We start from the raw sequence: 20,480 nt of genomic DNA on the forward strand, positions 1-20,480 counted from the left end.
ACTAGTCAGAGTGCTATGGCAGAATCATAATGTGGAAGAATCAACTTGGGAACTAGAGAGCGCAATGCTAGAAAAGTACCCCCATTTGTTTTCTATTTGATTCCGGGACAGAATCCTTTTAAGGAGGGGAGACTGTAATAACCCCAAAATTTTGAACTTTTTTTGTAACTCTTATGAATAGTGTTTTTGCTGATATTGCTGAATAAGAAAACCTTTCATGCCACACTATGTAGGGGTTCTTTTATTGTTATTCTGAGATCGTATTAATACTCTTTAAGATAAATAAGTGTATGTAAAGATCGTCAGAATCCAAATCCGAACACTTTGATTTTTCCCGAAAATCCACCAGATATCGAAAGAATTGAGTATAAGGTAACAGGATAAAAATGATTTAAATTCAAGGATTTTAAGAGAGGATCATAAAAGGAATATAATGTATTGAGAAAGGTTACGGGAACCCAAGTAATAAGATCCCGGGTATGATCCCTCAAACGATAAACGAAAACGAAAGTTAAGCGAACCGTATAACAGATCAGCGGTCATTAGCCAAGTAATTAGAAGCTAATCAAAGAGGTTAGTGGGATGATGTCATCAAACCAATAAGAAGAGGACAAAGGTGGGAGGGTGACATCACATGGTGACATAAGCATGACCAAAGTAAAGTGTGTTGTTGGTTGATTTAGAACCACACAAAAGTTACCATGGTAAAAGGTAATAAAACAAATCAAAAGCAACCAACCAAGCCAAAACAATTCATTTTCACCAAAAACACAAAGTTATTTCACCTTCTTCATCCAAAAGCTCTCGGCTTTTTTTCTTCTTCAAAGAAAGAAAATTCAAAATCCTAGTTCCAAGCTTTGTTAATTAGCAAGGTAATTATCTAAGACTCCTTATACATAGATATAGCTATCCCATAAGTCTGAGCTTCTAATTCACTCTCAATCTCTTCTTAAAAATCATGGAAGAAGAGGGTGAATAGTGTTTTTCAAGAACTAAAATTTTTGTTCTTGAGTTTTTGTTTAGATTAAGCTTGGATAAGGCCTTTTAAGGGTGATTCGAAGCTAATTACTTGATTCTCCACTCTCCAAGGAAGGTATAACCCCTCCAAACCCTAACTTTACTTGAGTATTAGGTTTAGTTTTGTTGTTATAATTCATGAGAGGCTTGATTGTTGTGTATGTAGAGGTTATTTATTATTAATTAAGTGAAGTGATATTGTGGAAAGAAAGACCGTGACGACCCGGATCCCTGACCCCGGATCTGGGGGTGTTACATCAACCCTGTGGCACGGTACTCTGGTTGCATGTTAAATCGTGTATAATTACTGTCTTTCTGTCCTGAACTAAAAATGCAATAATATTTATCATTTTACAGTGTCATAAAGTGCCATTATTTTGGCCTTTTACATATTTTATGTTATCTAGGTCAAATTTCTCATAAAAGAGTTTGTTTTGAAAAATCTTATATGAAATAGAAAAAGAAAGGTTTTGGAAGCCTAACTACTACAAATTCTCACATTAGTCACATGGTAAAATTTTGTAATAAATACCCACAAGCTACATTAATACAACAACACACGATGACATATACCCAATGAATTTGCTAACTACACATTATCACAATGAATTTAGCAACATTGTACTGATATTTTAATACGAGAACACTGAAGTTAGACCGAGACATTGTCGATTGCATATACAACAAGATTCAATCACCTTACAGCCATAAATATCAGTTCTACAGAAATTACACTGAACATCATATTTTTAACTCAAATATCATGTACAACCAAAATATTTTCAGTCTGAATCATCAAAGTTTACAAAAAAAATGTAAATATGACACGAGATACCATCACTCAATTGTCTAAACAATTATTGAGTATAAACTGATTTCAGTAGTATTTTTCGCACGATTTAATTAAATTATTAGGGATCATGTACTTTATTTTTAACAAAATATGTGTAAGCTGAAATTTCAAAAATTACATTTCAAAAATTACATACACTCTGTTCTAAAAACTATTAGAAAATATTCCGTATCTCGAAACTGTTATTATGGTTCTTTTTTTAAACTTATCACACACTGTTTGTGAGTGACACAAAACAACGAACGAAGAGAAGATGGCCCACAAAAAAAGAGAATTTTAGTTTGCCCTGCAACGTGCTGACTCGGTCACCGAGTCCAACTCGTTCTCTCCCTTACCAATTAAGGATCTATCAAACGAATCATCACGATGATCATCCATCTCTCTCCTCTCTCGCGCACACATATTTTCTTTTATGCTGTATGCCCTTTTCCGTCCTTTTCCATTCTCCCTCTTCATCAAACGGCCCACATTCCTCCACGTCACAGTCGTCTTCTTCGTCCCCAATACATTCATCCATACGTTTTATGTGTTACTTTCTACATTTATTTTTTTATTATTTTATTATATACGTATTTCAACAGGACTCCTTCCCCCTTATTCACTTATCTAGGGTTTCTGATATCACCAGCCCCCTTTTCAATCTCTCTATAGAACGCCCTAATTAATCTCTCTCTTTGTCTCTCTCTCATCTCTCTCCAATCTCTCTCTCTAATCTCTCTCTGTAATCTCCCTAATCTCTCTCTATCTCCTCTCCTGGAAACTCTTAGTAACCTGCCCCTAGATTTGTGAAGGTACGAAATTGCACTTCTTTTCTTGATTTTTTTTCCACTTATATATCTGCATATATGTGTTAAATACAGTCACAGTTTTCGTACATCTCCTTTAATTTCTTTGTATATATGCCCTAGATTTGTAAAGGTGTGCTATTATACTTGTTTCTTGAACTATTTCATTATCTATCTGCTCATATGTGTTGATTACACTAAAACGATTCAATCTTTACCATCAAGAAACATAAAGATTGAATCTTTATGAATTATTAGGGTTTAATTTTGATTTATGTACTATTGTGCATTGCTGATAATGTGGTGATTAGTCTGTTTCTTGTTAGGTTTTAATTGGGTTTTTCTATCTTTTCATTTTTGTAGGGTATACGTGTGAATGGTGTTTTGATATGCTCGATGGCAATTGAAAAGAATTCTTTTAAGGGTATGAGAATGGACTCGGACTTATCTTTGCGGAGTAAGGGGAGTATGTCGAGTGATGATGATGAGTTTACGAAAGCTGTTGAATCTGATGAGGATGACGATGATGATGAGTTTGATGATTGTGACTCGGGGGCGGGATCAGATGATTTTGATTTATTGGAGTTGGGGGAAACGGGTGAGGAGTTTGTTCAAGTTGGAGACCAGACATGTAGCATTCCGTTTGAGTTGTATGATCTTTCGGGGTTTGGTGATATTTTGTCTATGGATGTGTGGAACGATTGTTTGACTGAGGAAGAGAGATTTAGTCTCACAAATTATCTTCCTGATATGGATCAAGATATGTTTATGAGAACTTTGAAAGAGCTCTTTACTGGGCGTAATATACATTTTGGAAGTCCGGTTACTAAGCTATTTGATATGTTTAAAGGAGGTTTATGTGAACCAAGAGTTGCTCTTTACAGGCAGGGAATGAATTTCTTCCAGAATTGTAAACACTACCATCATCTGCAGAAGCGTCAGAACACAATGGTAGCTAATTTTCATCAGATAAAGGATGCTTGGGCTAATTGCAGGGGGTACAGCATTGAAGAGAAACTCCGAGTTTTGAACATTATGAAAAGTGAGAAGAGCTTGATGCATGAAAATATGGAAGAGTTGGAAACCGACTCATCAGAAAGAGGAGATTCAGTTGATGGCTTGTGGACCAAAAGGGTGAAAGATCAGAAAATTGGGCAAAAAACAGGCCCATATTCTGCACAGAGAATGAGTCCAACCTTAGGGAGGCAGATGCCTTTGGAACCAGCAGCCTACGGAAAGCAGAATCTGAAAGGGAACTTAAAGTTGTCGAGGCCAAAGAAGCCCACAACAAACGAAGCAACAGGTCATTTTCCTGCTGTTAACCTCGGTATGGAAATGAGTCCGTATAATTCGACATTAGCTCCTCCGAGACAGAACAAGACATCAGGGTATGATTCAGGGTTGTCAGCACGGATGAGAGATCAGATCAAAGGCAATGATGATGCTGAAGAAGGAATGTATGATGTGGCTATCCAGGGACCAAGAAGTGGTTTAATGGATCCAGTAGGTACCTTTAAAATGGGAAAGAAGTATGAAGGTTTCAGAGGTAATGAACACGCGAACAGTTTTATGGGCTTGCCTAGTTCGCTGAAGAATGACTTCCCTGTCTTCAATAGAAATCGGGCTGTGAATCAGTTATCAGATATCGAGATGTTAACCTCAAAACCATCTAATTTAAGACCTCTATACGATTATGGCAAGAAACCCAAGTACCCTGATATTATGCGTCCGGTTAATGTTGAGGACCAGGTAAAGTATGGTAACGCTCGACCTCCAAAATTTTCAATGCAAGGAAGTCAAGTTGGGTTACCCGATGGAGCGGATCAATTTCGGCAGGGAAAAGTACAGGGAGAGCCTTTTCCTGTGGATCAATCTAAGTATACTGATAGAAATTTTGAAGGCAAGAAGTGGAAGCTTGGAGGAAACTCGCCTGATGTCAGAACCGATAGGTTATATCAATCTGGGTACAGAGAAAAACCGTCACAGGAAGAAAGGGGGATATCTGTGCACAAGAAGCAGCGAGATTTGGCCGCCATGAAAGGCCCTGCAATGTTCATGAAAGGTGAGGAGACCGATTCAGACTCATCTGTGCAATCTGAAGAAGAGGAGGATGATAATCCTTTGATGAGGAGCAAGTTGGCTTACCCCAGCGGCGTCTCTGGTTTAAAATCCTCATTTTCCAAGAAGGCAAGCCTTGTTAATAAAAATAAGAAGAGTGGTGGGCTTTTTGATGGTTCATCACAATCCGTAAAGAAGATTGGGGACCACGGTGAACATTTCCATATGGCAGAAGAAGATCTGTACACTTTGAAATCAAAGCAGCGAGGTAAGATGCATGATGTTAATCAGTCAAATAATTACATAGCTAAAGGACCTGAACACAGTATGTTCCTTGACCCCACTAGTGTGAATGCAACTGTGAATGATGAACATCGTTGGAGAGAACAGTACAGGTCTTTGAAGAATGATCAGTTGCAGAATGAAAGGTTTTCAATGTCAGCATTGGCGTCTTATCCTTCTGGGAGAAGGCAAAATGCTGATACTATGCGGGATTACCCTTTGGCAGCTTACTTGCAAGATTACGGTGATGGAAAAGATGAGTCATATAAAGTACACAATTTGGCAAGAGATAATGGGGCAACAGGAAAAATGCGGAAGAAAGGTCATCACAGCAAAGCATATGAGAATGATCACTATGAAGCTGATCTCCAGTTATCAGAAAACTCTTTGACAAGAAAAGGGAATCTGAACTATGAGCTGTCATACATGAATGAGTTAGATGATATTAATTACTTAAATCAGCAGCATATCGATGATAGAACTCCATCAAGAAAACATGGTAAAAGGAAACTAGAAGATGGCATGGGTATATCTGAAAAAGCTGCTTCTGAGCTAGCTGTTATTGAAGTGACAGCAGAAGATGTTGAGCTAGAAAAAAAAGCTCAAAAGAAACCCTATGTACCGATCACTCCCACAGTTCATACTGGATTCTCATTCTCAGTTGTCCATCTTCTTTCGGCTGTTCGTATGGCAATGATCACCTTGCCTCCTGTTGACATGGTTAAGCACCAGGACATGAGTGAAGAGGGTCATGATGAAAAGCCTGCAGCCCTTATGGATATAGATAACTCGGAGCAATCCGGAAAAGTTAATATACCATCTCTTACTGTTCAAGAGATAGTGAACCGTGTGAGATCAAATCCCGGAGATCCCTGTATTCTTGAGACTCAGGAACCACTTCAGGACTTGATCAGAGGTGTTCTCAAAATATTTTCATCCAAAACAGCACCACTGGGAGCAAAAGGTTGGAAGTCACTAGTCATATATGAAAAAGCTACGAAAGGTTGGTCCTGGATTGGTCCTGTTGCTCAAGGTTCATCAGATCATGAGGTTGAGGAGGAGGTGACATCTCCTGAAGCCTGGGGTATCCCTCACAAGATGCTTGTAAAGTTAGTGGACTCCTTTGCTAATTGGTTGAAGAGTAGTCAAGAGACTCTCCAACAGATAGGTAGTCTTCCTCCGCCACCTTTGACACTTATGCAACTTAACTTAGATGACAAAGAAAGGTTCAGAGACCTGAGAGCTCAGAAGAGTCTCAACACCATCAGCCTGAGTTCTGATGAAGTAAGGAATTATTTTCGGAAGGAGGAAGTTCTCAGGTATTCAATTCCTGATAGGGCATTCTCATACACTGCTATTGACGGTAAGAAATCCATTGTAGCTCCCTTGAGAAGATGTGGCGGTAAGCCAACATCAAAAGCTCGGGATCATTTTATGCTAAAACGAGATCGTCCACCACATGTTACAATTCTTTGTCTTGTACGAGATGCAGCTGCAAGACTGCCTGGAAGCATAGGAACAAGGGCAGATGTTTGTACTTTGATTAGAGATTCACAATACATTGTTGAAGATGTATCTGATGCACAGGTTAATCAAGTTGTTAGTGGAGCCTTGGATCGATTGCATTATGAACGTGATCCTTGTGTGCAATTTGATGGGGAGAGAAAATTGTGGGTTTATTTACATAGAGATAGAGAAGAAGAAGATTTCGAGGATGATGGGACGTCTTCTACTAAGAAATGGAAACGGCAAAAGAAAGAAGCTACTGAATCGTCTGAACAGGGAACAGTTACTGTGGCTTTTCATGGGAATGAAGACGAGGACCAGAATAGGTTTGATTTGAGCTCAGATCTGAATCTTGACCCTTCATGCATGGATGATGATAAGAGGGTGGATCTTTTGTATTATGATGGTAGAAATAATTTGGAAGACAATGTTGAGGGTATTAGATCTGAACCAGGGACCACGCTTCCAGGTCCTCCTCCAGTGGTATGGGAGACTTTTGCCTTAAATCCTGTCCAGCAAAACAGACTTTCAGGTCAAGAAAATTCGTCTACTGAGGTTTTTAATGGTGAAACTTTTGGCAAAGAACAACCAGATGACCTTTTAGGCACAGGTTTATCTTGAGAAAAGCTTGAGGTAATTTATCTATTTTTTTCACTTGGCAAAATAACTTATTTTATCTTTGAGCCCAAAGTGTTAACTTATGCAGCTGTTCTGAAATTCATGTATGCATAGCCGCACTAAGTAGATTTTTCTATAGTTATCTTGCTGTGTGTGAAGCTTTTTCATATTGCCAATTTCTTTTGATTTTTTTCAAAATGATTATATTAGTGACTCTGAATTCTGAAAGCTATGTTGTAATGTGGACAATGTGTTAATATTTGGACCAGATACATCTGGCTAGTCTTGTAGGTATCTCATCTCAGCTTTTAGCTGTATTTACAAGGAGATCAGTTAGTCTTTCTGTCAAATTTCTCCCTTTTTTGTGTAACCATTGTGGAATCTACTTGCATGCGCTCAGTATTAAGATAGTTAAAACTGATGTAATCTTCCTTATTTTTCTTTTGCTGATACAATCTTTGATGTCCTAGTATATTGTTACTTTTTACACTGTTGTAATGATGTCTATTAAAGGATATATTTCTCAGTTTCCAACACCAGAAATCACTTCCTTTCTTGCAGGAATTCATTACGTTCATCCACTTCTACCCAATCAACACGCGAGATTCAGTGAAAAAATGAGCATATATTGGTTTCAGCACGGGATTCTAGGACAATGAAGTATTAACATGTTGAGGCCGGTATACTCAGGACAGGTGAATATCTAGTGAAATAAATAGCTGCTGCTTTCTGCTCTGCCTTGTGTCTTACAATTTTTTGTACTTTTTAGCAGTTGATATTTTTACAAGATGGGTTGGATGTGTTGTTACATTGCAAACAAGTTCCCGTTTTTTACTGCTAGGCGGCTAGGTATGATACATATATGTGAGATCATCATAGCCGTGCTGGTCAAAATATGTATATTAGATGTCAGGGGACATTTCAATAATGATATTTATCCATAATGTGGCTATGGACTCTACTTATCAGTGTATCTTGATGGTTAAAATTTTAAATGTCAAACTGTTATGTCATCCTTTGGTACATGGGATCATATCGGTCTGTTTTCTGGCACCAATCAAGTATACATGCTTCTCATGTTTGATGCAGTATTTAATTTTAGAAAATTTTGTTGAGTTGGGTTTCTAAAGAGAATTCATTTGCACAAAAGAAGTACTTTTCATTCTATTGCCTTATGAGAAGTTATCATTACAATTTCTCCTCGGGCATGCTGGGCATTCTAGTGAATCCCAGCTGGGAATGCATTACATGAAGATTATTAAGTGGTCAGAAAGTCACAAAGTAAATAGATGAACTGTCACTTGAGTATTTATGCATGCAGTATGTACAGTACAGGCTCTCCTGTACACTACAATTGAGCAGAACACAAGCCCTCTTTTTAACAGTCATTCCCTCCTTTATCTTCGAGGGACTAGATTTGGCTTGATCTCGTACTAGATTTGGCTTGATCTCTGCTGATTAATCTTTAGATAAGAAATAAGTTGAGACACCAAATTAATAATTATTTGATTTTGTTGCAAAAGCATCTTCATTGTTAACCGTGGCTAGCAGATCACTTGTATTATTAAGAGCCCATCCGTGAACAAATGTTGCAGCTGTATCATTGGCTATTATATGTGAAAGCAAACTAGTAGTGAACAATAGATAATCCACCTCATTTGATCGTGGTTGCTTTTATTCCCATGATTGGGAGTAGTAGCGAACTAGTTTGTCCAATGCTATTCCATGGATCAAGACCATTTATTAAGTGAGCATTTTTACGTGTAATGCCTAGAAAGAAATTCATCTAGTTCAAGATCAACTTAAACTTCGACATATAACACTCCGTCATCATTGCAATCAACATAGACACCTTCAGCAGGGCTTCAGATAGTGATTTAACTATGGGTGTTATTGTAGTATGGGTCTTCTAGCTTATTGATATGTTACAAAAAACTCTACTCGAATCCATTTGATCTTTTTTTTATCAACAGTGCTTAATATTAGACGGAGAAACGGGCAAGTAGATGGAAAATTGTAGACACACTCTGATTCGGAAGAAAGTAGAAAAATGATAATTCAGTAGTAAACTAGAATTATATTTTTAATAAGAATCAATGAATACATTCATCTAAGAAGGCTTCGAGAATATTGTAGATGTTTCAATGAACTGAAACATTCACCACGATCACAGAGGAAAAACGGCAACTAGAACAAGGATAAATAAAATATACTATATATACTACACATAATCCTACTCTTCCTACTTCCCCACCTCTTATTTAGTTAATAGTGGTTAGGGGGGTCCTGGAATCCCCAAGAATTTGTTGCTTTGTATCTCCATTCGCTTGCTTTGAAGCTTTTGAATCCCAGAATGACTTCAACAGTTCCTCAAATGCAGGGGTTCTTAGTTCATCAATAGAGGTAATGCTCGGGAGATTAAATGCTCTCTTTTTCGGTGTTGAGCATGATGGTTGATCCACCTGTTGGTTATAATCAAAATTATGAGAACGGAACAAAATAGGAAGTTATGCGTCTGCTATGTTTGAAAAAAAAGTCATCATGTCACATTTGGACTTACAATAGAAGTGACCATCAATGCAGCAAATCTTTTTCTTAAAAATGTGAAGGTAGCAAAATTTACTAGTTTAATATTTGTAAAGTCTATCAATCAATTTGGAAATTAACTTTCTTTTTCCTAACAATGGAAGGTAAATCTTACCACATATTCAGTTAAGAGGCATTTTCCTGCATCTTCTGTGATTTCCACAGTCTTGTGGTAGTGTCCGCTCTTCAGCTCCCTTAATTCTCCGCAGCAGGGAGTAATCATAGAATCAAGATTACCGCATGCTTCATGGTCAAGTTGTAATGTATCTGCAAGGATTTGTTGTGTTTTAGTCTTCAACACCAAATATGGCCAAATATTTGGCCTATATAACATGCACAAACTAGATACTTACGGTCAATAGAGGAAAGGAAACTCTTGCTAGCTATATTAGCATCTTCAAGAACAGATGACACAGCAGTAGAAAAGCGAGAACGTAACAATTGGTTGGCATCCATTCCTCCCCTATTGACAAAGAAAACATTAAATAGCATTTACATATATGTACAGACTTGGGAACCTGCATACACTTTGGTCCTAGCAAACCTTATTATGTCATTAACAGAAGCAACATTATTTTTCTGAAGACTCAGCAAGGATTCTTGAGCACTACTCCATTGTTGCTGTCCCACTTTCGCTTGTCTTAAACTGCAGTTACAGACAGAGAATAAGATGCTTTTTACAACATTAAAAGATTTATTAATAGAACATGATTAAAATTATAAAGTCATCATCACAAGCGGTTGATACCATTTCTGTAAAACCTCCTCTAATTCTTTCTTTCCATTTTCCACTGCAGCAGTATCCTCACAATAATGTGATTCAGCTTTTTCAATGTAGCTGGACCACTCAACTTTGACTGAAGATGTTGAATCTTGCAAAGTTGACATATCTTGCTGTAATTTGTTGGTCCAGCTGGCTGCACTTTCTCGAAGGCCGCTAATCGCACCTTGAACCTGCATAATGTGAAGGAAACCTTAGTTAACAATTATATAATCAAAGATCCTTGTTTAAAATTGCTACGCTAGGAAAAATGAATATGTACCACAAGTGAGAATGACAACTGCCACGGGATTTTGTGATATAAAACTCAAGTTGCATGCCAGAGTAAATTTACATCCAGACCAACACTTAGGAAGAAGCGCGAATATTTTACCACAAAAAGCCATACACATTGGTTGCAGATTAAGTAATATTCATCAACACATGCGCGAAAGAGACTGATTCTTGATCTAATTGTGAATTCAAATAAAATTTGGCTTAATATTGAAGTCCTTAATGCCAAAACCAAGCTAACACCTGATGATATCCAACTGGAAAATTGAATTTAAAAATACTTCAACTGGATCACTGCATAAGTAATAGGTACCTCCACATTATATGTAATCATGTTATTAATTGTCAATGGACCTGATGCCAAAACCAAGCTAACACCTACCAGATGACATCCACTTGGCTGAATTTAATAGCATTTCAATTTGTTGATATCATAGGTATTAGAGTTCCCAGCTTAATACAGACAAGTATGGTAAATGAAAACTTGGGTCGTACCAGTTTTTTCTTCCTAGAATTAGAGCTAGCAAGTAATTCTGCAACCTTTTCCAGAAGTTGTCTTTCTTCATTCGCAGTACATTCCTGCAAATACACAAAAGAGGTATTGTAGACAGGATACGCATGGATGTCGGCTATTCTGCATCAAATGTAAAGCTTTATTACCTCGAACTTCTTCTCAAGTTCAAACAATTTTTGGTCATTGTCTGTTTGTGCTTCTTCTACAATCTGGCTCAAATTGGTTGCATTTGCGTCCAAGGTATTAAAGAAGTTTACTGTAATCTGAGAAATTGATCTTGTGGTTTCCATTGCTCTAGAGTGCGCCTGCACAAATAATGTCAGCGTAAAACTTATGCTAGTATAGTGATTGAGATCAACAAATTATTAACTTAATAAAAAGGTAAAAGTGAGCTGAACCACAACTAACCTCCCGCTGTTGGTGTGCATAAGCAGTCATCTTGTCCTCTTGATTGTAAAGACTATTTTGAAGATCATCAAGTAGTGTATCAGCCTCTGAGGCTATTGCTTTAAAATGCTGCATTTCAGGAGTGAGAGTCAGTCAAGCACAGCATACAATAAGATAAGATATATGCTGGAAGCAATTACTTTGAGATACATACATCCTCAAGAGCAGATGAATGTTTAGAGACTTCATTGTTCAATTGCCCGACTGTTGATTTAGAATTTTCGTCAAGCTCCCCTGCTATGTCATCCAAAGTTTTGATACCAGAACCATACATGGTTTTCAACTTCTTCAGGTTTTCCCTAAGTTCTTCAGTAGCCTGAATCCACAAAAAAAAGCAAATAACAACAATCACTAACCAGAAGAAACCCGATAAAACAATTAATAAATAATCTAGAATCTTAAAAATTAGTACCTCTGCCTTTGTGGATACAAATGACTGCATATCTTCCTCCATGGCTCTCAATTGCTGCTCTTGTTGAATGACAGAAGCTGCAACAGTCTTGTGCAAGATTTCAAGTTGTTGGGATAGTTGTGACTGGAATTTCTGAATAAGGATTCTGTTTCCATTTTCTATTTTATCCTTGCGCTCTGAGTAACAACAGCAAATATTAGTGAACCAGGATAAAGAAAGTAGTTCTAATATCTTTATTTTCCACACAGACCAATCTTGGTGAACAAGTTAGACACGTCTGACGCAGCACTCTCAAGCTCTGCTCTTAGCTCGAGCGCCCGCTCGATAAGTGATCTCTCTGACGAATAACCAGTAATTCAAAAACAATTGTTAGAATTATTCAAAAATAAACTAAAAAGTGTGGAATACACCCACCATAAATAAACTAACAAAACATCGTTAAAATCAGTTTAAGAAAGAAACCACATATGAACAATCGTATGAATATACATATAGAATTAATTTGGCTTCTGCAGAACACGGAGAAACCAAGCATCACTGGCGAAAGAACATTTTTTTAGTTTTGCTAAATGCAAAACAGAGAAAATTTGATTTACCTGATTTAATAAGATTGGAAATTAAATATTCTTTTTCTTTGATGGTTGCGTTTGCTTGTCTGTGTCTTTCTTCAAGATCAATCAATGCATGTTCTGCTTCATGGAGCTTTTTCTGAAGTAAAAAAGGGCGGAAAGAATTAAAAAAAGGTAAAAACGTGTTCAAAGGCGATCATAGCCAAATTAGAAGCACTACATTCGCAAATGGCAGATAAATCAATCTAGGGTGCAAGTTAGTACCTCTGTTTTCTCTAGCTTATCACATAGTTCTTCGGTAAGTTGCAACTGAGAATTGTGAAGTCCTTGAAGCTCCATAAAATGCTGATAAAAGATTAAGATATACAATCACTTTTCAGAAAGATAATTGATAGATCATAGGAGCATATGGAATGTCATAAAATGGCAGTTACCTTGTCTCGGGATTCAAAATCAAGTTCCATGCGCTCAATCTTTTCAGCCATTGCCTGCAAAAGAATTACTTCTATATAACAAACACACTTTAAGTAGGTCGGAGTAAATATATATCATACCATATTGCTAGAACTAACCTTCTTCTCTGATTCCTCCTGAAGATAGCGGTCTTTTGGAATATAAATTCCATTTTTCTCTCTTGCAGAAAATACCTCTTTTTTGAAAAGTAGAAAGTTTTAATTATGACATTGTAAAAAAATGCATTATAGTAACCCTAAAGATAGTGAACTTATAGTATATGAATTCCATGTGCTCAAATGACATCAGAAAATGGTTCTGCTTATGGGGGTGGGGGGAGGGAGGACTGGATGTGTGACAGGACACTTAGGGGTGATAATAACAAGCATCAGGGTTAAGTAGTTATCAACCTTGTTTAAGCCTGTCAATCTCAGAATACAAGTCCTTGATCATTGCGGATTTCATCATTTTCTGATTGATCTGAAATAATAATCAAAAGGATACCATCATACGAAATCTAAAGTAAAAAGGAGGGAGATAAGAACTTGATAAGAATGTAAGAAATTGTTAATATGAGATGTACGGACTGACCTCTGGTTTATTTTTGATATTTTTAGCACGGTGTGCATAATCTAAAGTGCTAAGAGTCTCCTCCAAACTATAGACCGATGGTGATATTGTGGCAATAATGCAAGTCTTCGTCTTCCCTCCCAAGGAATCTCTCAGCAACCTAGTCAATTTACTATCTCTGACATTTAAAGGTAATTATGTTAGCAGTATGTCTAATTCAGAGCGAAATGTATAGCTGAGTAAATTAGCTACTTGACAAATACCTGTATGGTATATGCCCGGAGTGCTCCACTAGAGCATTTATTACTCGGCCAAGTGTAAGCAAACTTTTATTTATTTCTCCAGCTTCCCTTGCTCGTCCCTGCAAAGAAAACCCATTAATATATATACGTCCCAAAAGAATTGTTCACTAGATTGTTACAATTTTTTAAGCTTGTTTACCTCTCTTGCACCCGAACGCGAAATATTCTCAGACCCAGCAAGGTCAACAAGATTGAGCTTCCCGCATTTAATCATTTCTTCCCCTTCTGGAGTACACTCTTTGATGTGAATTGTAATTGAAAATATTGAGTGAGATCGGCTACTTTGTTTGTTAAGAAGGGTCTCCGCTGTCCGCCTTTTAGCAGAGCCTTTCTCTAAAATTTTGTAAATTTCATTTGCAGTGCATACTATCTCCTCTTCCAACCCGCGGACCAAAACACCTCCCTTCCCATCCTCCATTAGTGCTATGGGCTTTTTAGATTTGTCCTCAATAAATTTTGAACATTCCTCAGGAGCCAATAGATCAGTTATCTCCTCATTGTACAGCTCAAGATGAGTAACTTTCATGCTATACTCAGCACTTTGAGCTTCTAATATATTAAAAATTTGCCTAACAGCTCTGGGAATAACACCTGCATCACTAGGAAACTCCCCATTCTGAACATAAAATATATGAACTGTTAGCTACAGAGAAACTAATATAGCATTAAAAAGAAAATACTGTTGTTACCACAAACATTAACCTTTTTTCTAGCCCCTCCTTCCATTGTATAAGTTTTCCCGGTTCCAGTCTGCCCATAAGCGAAAATAGTGCAATTGTAACCCTCGAGAACTTCATAAACAATAGGAGATACAGCCTGTTCATACAGATCCTTTTGCTGCGATGCTGGGCCAAAAACCTAAATATTGTATCCCATATTAACTCAAATGGATACATCATCCTTAATAAAATAGCAAAATCAGTATAGAATAAACTCGTATTTGACATATATTACGGACCTTATCAAACATGAAGGTTCTATCAATCTGCTTATTAGCAATCGTCTGAACGGCACAAACTTCTCTCCTATTCTCAGTACACGAAATCACAACCGGTGTATGTGCTCTAATTTCATCTTCACTCAAAGGCCTTAAAGTAACACATCATCAATCATTCCGATAAATACATACTCAAGCAAGGACAATTACGCGATTAACAGATATAAGCTAGAAATGTACCTGCATCTGAGAATGACTTGAACATTAACACCTTTTTCTTTATTATCATATTGCTTATAAGTCACATTTCCTCCATCCGATCGCAGATCTCTCATCGACTTGTCAGTCGACCTCGGAGTATGCGATGGCGATATCGGAACCATACTTCCTCCACCTCTTCTCTGTGCATTAGACTCCATTTGTTCTACCTCAAATTACAATCACCTCTACATAAAATTAAAACCAAGGTCAACTCAGTTCAAAGTTCAATTGAACCACAAATTCAACATTCAATAAAAATGACACAAATGAAATTAACATGAATAAAAAACAAATAAAAAAGAAACGCGTGGTGTGGTACAAACAAATGTCGAATAGACAGTGAATTAAAAAAGAAACAAGAGAATGTAGGAAGAAATCAAACAGTTGTGTAATGTATACTTACAACTACAAGGGCGGCAGGGGGAGAGGGCTTGAAGGAGAATGTAGAGGGGATTTGTTTGATTAATAAATTGATATTGTGATTAATAGATGAACTTGATTAATAAATGAGTGAGTAAGAGTGAAGGTGGCGGCTTGTGTGGGACTGGACTTGAGTGTGTGTACAAGACAGCAAGGAGAGATGACGAAACTTGAAAACTTAAGGGGGCCGTTAAGGGAGGAGCGTTTTTTGAATTTTCGACGACTCGTTTCTCTTCTGACCGTTACTATTATGTTTCCGACTCAAATTCTAAAACCAAACACACTTTGACTACAAAAAAAAAAAAATTACAATTCAAAATATATTTCAATATGTTACCCAGTGAAAATATAATTGTTTAAGAGGAGTTGGATACAATTGTATAAATGTTTTGAACAAGTAATAAAATATAACAACTTTTTATATATCTGATAAAACTGTTACGAAACTCTCTCAAGAAATACTGATGTTCTTGAGAGCTGCTAGGTCGAATGATACTTGAGATCGATACACTAAGTGATGACCTAAACTGTGTTTATATATTACACAGTTACAACAAATCAATCAAAGATATGCATTATCAAAAACTAACTGAAATTGGTACATATCTTCAAGTGAATAGATAAAGTCTTATAACTCAGACGTAAAAGATATCAACTCCAAAATATAAGGAACATAACAAATCTTCTAAGCTGACTATCTTCAGATACTGATGTCATCCAAATACTGATGATGTGTCAATTCCTGACGACAAATCAGATATTGATGACACCCGAACAACCAGATCCTGAACTTTTTCTGATCATTGAGAATTCAATATGTAACAATCTCCCCCAATTTATACTTAATGTAATGAAGCACAAATTCCATTCTCAATGATGCCAAAACCAATCTATAAAATGTACAAGGAGTAAAGCTTACTTCAGTATCTTCAGATAACTGACAGTTGTTTCCAAAAAAAAATTCAATATTTCTTCCTCCTTGTCTCGTAGGACTTTAACAAGTTTTTTCTTCAACTCTCTCTTCTCTTCAGTGTCTTCTCCAAGCTGATAGATAGCTGATCTCAATTTAGAAATTGAGCTTTTGCCTATCTCAAGATCACCAATCAACATGTAGTTTAAACTGACATCTTCATGATCAGGACTGAAGGATAACTGAGGACTGTTGAGAAAAACTTGTAGCACTGCAGCTCCCTTTTTCATCTTCATTTCTTGACCAGTATAAGTTCTGTACTCAGGAACATAATCACCATTGTATTTATCATCTTTTGTCATGACTCTTCTTCTGATGACTTCAAGTATCATAGAAGACCAGTTTCTAATGACACTGTTCTCAACTCTAAGAAGATAGTGAATGTATTTCAATTCTATCACAGTCTTCATTAAGAGTTGCTGTAATGTAAAGTTCTTTACTTTACCATCCCTGAAAAAGTACATAATCTCTTCTCTGACATCATTATCATTTATCTTTCTATAGACGATCTTCACAGCTTCAACTTTCTCAAGATATGAAGGAGAAACTTTTTCACCAAGATTCTCTGTCAGAGTATTTGTATCCAGCAGATCAGATCTTAGAATCTCCATATCAGAATGACCAATCCCTCCTCTGGTTCGTGATTTGACAAGTTTCAGTTTTTCATTGTATTCCACCCAAGAAGGTTTCTTGATGGACTTATCAACATCTTCCTGTTCTGGAATAGAATCTCTTAACCCTGCTAACACAAATTCAACATACTTGGACCCTTTAGGATAGTCAAATATATAAATATCTTTCCATCTTCTGTCTATCTTGCTGAGAGGAGCATAACTTGTAGACAGATCATTAATCTTCCCTTTTGTTTTATGCCATAGCTCTCTCTTTGTTTTTAAAACTCTCTGCAAATATTCTTTACATGCCTGATCAACATTCCTCCTATCAACCTTTTCTTTTTTATCAACCTCTGAAGAATAAGGAGTGACTACTGGAGTAAGGGCTGAATCATTTAATACTCCGATCACCTTTTCATCAGAGTCAAAATCAGTTATCAGGTTCATAGCATCAAGATCTGCTTTTACCTCGGGATTTGTGTCTGCATCAGGAGTTACATTCTACTTTGCAGCTTGATCAATGTCAGTGCCTGATCTTTTCTTCCTTGGTATAATCAACTCTTCTGGCTTCTGAACTTCTTCATCTTCTTCATGTCTTTCATGCCCTTGTACATGAACATACCCTTCTCTGGATAGAAAATTCAGAAAAGTAGAGTTAAATATAGTCACTTGACTTGATTTAGAAATTCTTCCTCCTCTTCCTCTTCCTCTAGCTCTTGTACATCTACCACCTCTTTTTCCTCTTCCCTTAGAAGTGTTAGCTTCAGCTTCAATCTGAGCCATTAGCTCCTTTTGTTGCATAACCGCTTCTTCAGGTGTCAGATCAGGAAATTCTTTAGTTATATATCCAAGAACACTCCTAGCATTCGTTTGCTCAAACCTCTTGTCTTTGTAGTACAAGACAATCTCTTCACCTGTTTCCTTATGCCTGTAAGAAAATAATAATCCCTTAGCATCTACTAAATTAGAGATTGTAACATCATCATCCTCAGGAACACCAGCAGTAGTCTTGTGCTTGGCTTTGTGAGTACAAGTAGACTTCCTTTGTCCTGAAGAATGAGTCTTCTTTGAATTTTGAGGTTGTTGAGCAGTAGAAGCAATTTGAATATCTTGAACCGGATTATTCTTATCATCATCATCATCAATAGTTTTATCCTTTGTCTGGATAGAATCTGGTGTACATTTTGTAGCAACTATCTTCTCCCCCTTTTTGGCATCAGTATTTGAAAGAAGAGAAAATAGAGCCTCTAGTTTGTCACCTATAGAAGAGACCTTATCTTCTAAGGAGGAAATTCGAGAGGCCATGCTGTGTTGAGATTCAACAACATCTATGATAGTATTTTTCACACTTTTGAATTCAGCTGAGGTAGGTGTGTGAAGCAAAAATCCATCAATTTTCTCCTTAACAGCAGCATGAGACTTCTTCATTTCATCAAGGTCAGAGTGAATTTCTTTAACAGAAATAGTGGAGGCCTTAAGATGCAACTTCAGATCAGGAGTTTGAATTTCATCATATGCACGATGAATATGTTGCAGCCCAACAGCAGGCGAGATAGAAGTATTTGCAAGTCTTCATTTATAATCCCATTCTTTCTGTCGGAAATGCTCAGCATCAACATTGTAATAAGAAGGATTGTCATTGAAGTGCGAAGAAGAACCAACATTGGACTTCTTAGATGTATCAATTGCAGACTTAAGCTGAGTTGTGTCAGAATCATCCTCATCACTGTCATTATCTGAATCAGACAACCCATCAAAAAAATTTGCAGAATCAGGCAGAGTTTCCTTGCCTTTATCAAGATTCTTTGCAAGAGATGTCTATGGCTGATGAGATCCTAAAACAGAAACATGGTAACACCTAAATCTCTCTGTTCTTTTCAAGTGATCTCATCACTTCTCACACAATATATTACTTTTAAGAGTAATAGTGTTCTCACAGAAGAAACTTTATAAGTAAAGAAAAACTTATAAGATTATTGTCTCAAAGCTACCTCTCCTTTTGCCAGTACAGGAGACTGCCACTCAATTTTTTTTAATATGATATTTTCACACAGTCTCACAGAAAGGCTCAATCACACATTTAGCAAAGAAATAAGAGATGGCTGAGAAGAGTTGTATGCTTGTCATATAAATAGAGGTAACCTAAAAAAAGAGACTATTTATAATCATACAAACATGAGAATATATATGAGAAAGTTAGCAATACATGAAGGTGAGTCCTCTAGTGGAAGTGAGGATAGTGGAGAAACAAACAACACATGAGGATACTTCTGCAAACTAGCAATCAGTAGTGGATCAGCAATAGTAGTTAATGCAGTTGAAGGATGATTCTCAGTAGGAGCTGTTGTAATATCAGGATTTGTTCTGTCAGTAGAAAGTGAAAGACCAGCATCAGTACTTTGAACTGATGGTTCTTGTGGAGTCTGAGACAGGTGAGCTGCTTTAGCAGTACTTGGTGAAGGTTCTTGTGTGCTCTTCTCAAAAATAGGATCATTTATGATTGCATCCACCTTTGACAGAATCTCCTGATGAGTCTGTTTTTCTTGTAGTAGTTGAACAGAGTCAGCAAGAAGATCACTCTGAGCAATTTTAACAATAATTTGTGCAGCCTCATTGTCTGCATCTTCCCGTTGAGAAGATGGTCCTTGTGTGACTGGATGTGGTGCAGTTGCTAAATCCCTTTGAGACTTAGGTTCTTGTGTACTGACATCCTTGGCAAGAGGCTAAGTCTTCTTCTTCTTTCTGATGTATCCAACTGCTTCTTCACTTTTTCTTTTCAACTGGCTCTTTGAAGTTTTCTTGTGTTCAGCAGTTGCTTCATTTACTGGAAGATTATCAAGCAGAGCACTGACATCAGTAGTTGGCTCCTTGGTTCCAGTAGTGTTTACAGAGTCATCGGGATGTTGATCAATGGACTTCCTGATTTTTGATAAGGATCATATTGGCATCTGATCATCTGAGTCAGAATTTTCTTGTATGACCAGTCTTCATTTCCTGATTAGAAAGCAGTCTTCTTTCTTCTCACTCTCACTTAGTGAGGCTTGTTTAGCTTTCTATTCAGATGTGACAGATTTCTTAAACAACCTTTCTTTGTTACAACTGATGTCTTTTGAGAGACAGCAGAGGAGGCTAATTCAAGAGCTTGATGTGTTTGCTGTTTGGAAGAAGAAATGCTTGGGTTAGAGAAAAGATGGGTGGTTTCTTGATTCTCAGCATCAGGAACTGTGAGAGAGGTGCCAGCATCAGGATTTG

The 20,480-nt window shown here is 37.0% G+C and overlaps 2 protein-coding genes across 4 annotated transcripts; one reads left to right on the forward strand and one right to left on the reverse strand.

The window, feature by feature from the left end:
- The first annotated feature begins 2,172 nt into the window (after positions 1 to 2,172).
- Positions 2,173 to 8,132, forward strand: LOC141666881 (uncharacterized). 3 transcript variants are annotated; one of them, XR_012552388.1, is made up of 4 exons: positions 2,173 to 2,661; positions 3,019 to 7,134; positions 7,681 to 7,814; positions 7,889 to 8,132. XR_012552388.1 is itself a non-coding variant. In XM_074473116.1 (3 exons), the coding sequence occupies exon 2, from the start codon at positions 3,052 to 3,054 to the stop codon at positions 7,120 to 7,122; it is 4,071 nt and encodes a 1,356-aa protein (XP_074329217.1). In that variant the 5' UTR covers positions 2,173 to 2,661; positions 3,019 to 3,051; the 3' UTR covers positions 7,123 to 7,134; positions 7,681 to 8,132. The 3 variants fall into 3 exon arrangements, 1 of the variants encoding a protein (XP_074329217.1); XR_012552387.1 differs by having other exon boundaries at positions 7,892 to 8,132; XM_074473116.1 differs by having other exon boundaries at positions 7,681 to 8,132.
- A 1,038-nt stretch (positions 8,133 to 9,170) lies between these two features.
- Positions 9,171 to 15,848, reverse strand: LOC141667116 (kinesin-like protein KIN-5D). Its single transcript, XM_074473481.1, has 23 exons — positions 15,628 to 15,848; positions 15,204 to 15,409; positions 14,985 to 15,114; positions 14,729 to 14,884; positions 14,166 to 14,642; positions 13,988 to 14,085; positions 13,746 to 13,902; positions 13,565 to 13,634; positions 13,274 to 13,350; positions 13,136 to 13,189; positions 12,966 to 13,046; positions 12,729 to 12,840; positions 12,383 to 12,469; positions 12,133 to 12,308; positions 11,875 to 12,036; positions 11,682 to 11,789; positions 11,420 to 11,578; positions 11,255 to 11,338; positions 10,454 to 10,659; positions 10,250 to 10,351; positions 10,059 to 10,168; positions 9,821 to 9,972; positions 9,171 to 9,581 (listed from the first exon to the last, which is right to left on the reverse strand). Exons 2-23 carry the CDS (start codon positions 15,380 to 15,382, stop codon positions 9,381 to 9,383), a joined length of 3,138 nt encoding a protein of 1,045 aa, XP_074329582.1. The 5' UTR covers positions 15,383 to 15,409; positions 15,628 to 15,848; the 3' UTR covers positions 9,171 to 9,380.
- Between the last annotated feature and the right edge of the window lie 4,632 nt (positions 15,849 to 20,480).

Source organism: Apium graveolens, chromosome 6, assembly GCF_009905375.1.
Source record: "Apium graveolens cultivar Ventura chromosome 6, ASM990537v1, whole genome shotgun sequence".
In the NCBI taxonomy this organism is placed as follows: Eukaryota; Viridiplantae; Streptophyta; class Magnoliopsida; order Apiales; family Apiaceae; genus Apium; species Apium graveolens.

Excerpts from the sequence above, each read along its gene's own strand:
- LOC141667116 (XM_074473481.1), bottom strand. The coding sequence starts at position 15,382 with ATGGAGTCTAATGCACAGAGAAGAGGTGGAGGAAGTATGGTTCCGATA. Across the intron at positions 14,885-14,984 it reads GAACCTTCATGTTTGATAAG|GTTTTTGGCCCAGCATCGCA; the intron begins GTCCGTAATATA and ends TACAATATTTAG. Across the intron at positions 10,169-10,249 it reads TCTGTTAATGACATAATAAG|GGGAGGAATGGATGCCAACC; the intron begins GTTTGCTAGGAC and ends CTTTGTCAATAG.
- LOC141666881 (XM_074473116.1), top strand. The coding sequence starts at position 3,052 with ATGGCAATTGAAAAGAATTCTTTTAAGGGTATGAGAATGGACTCGGAC.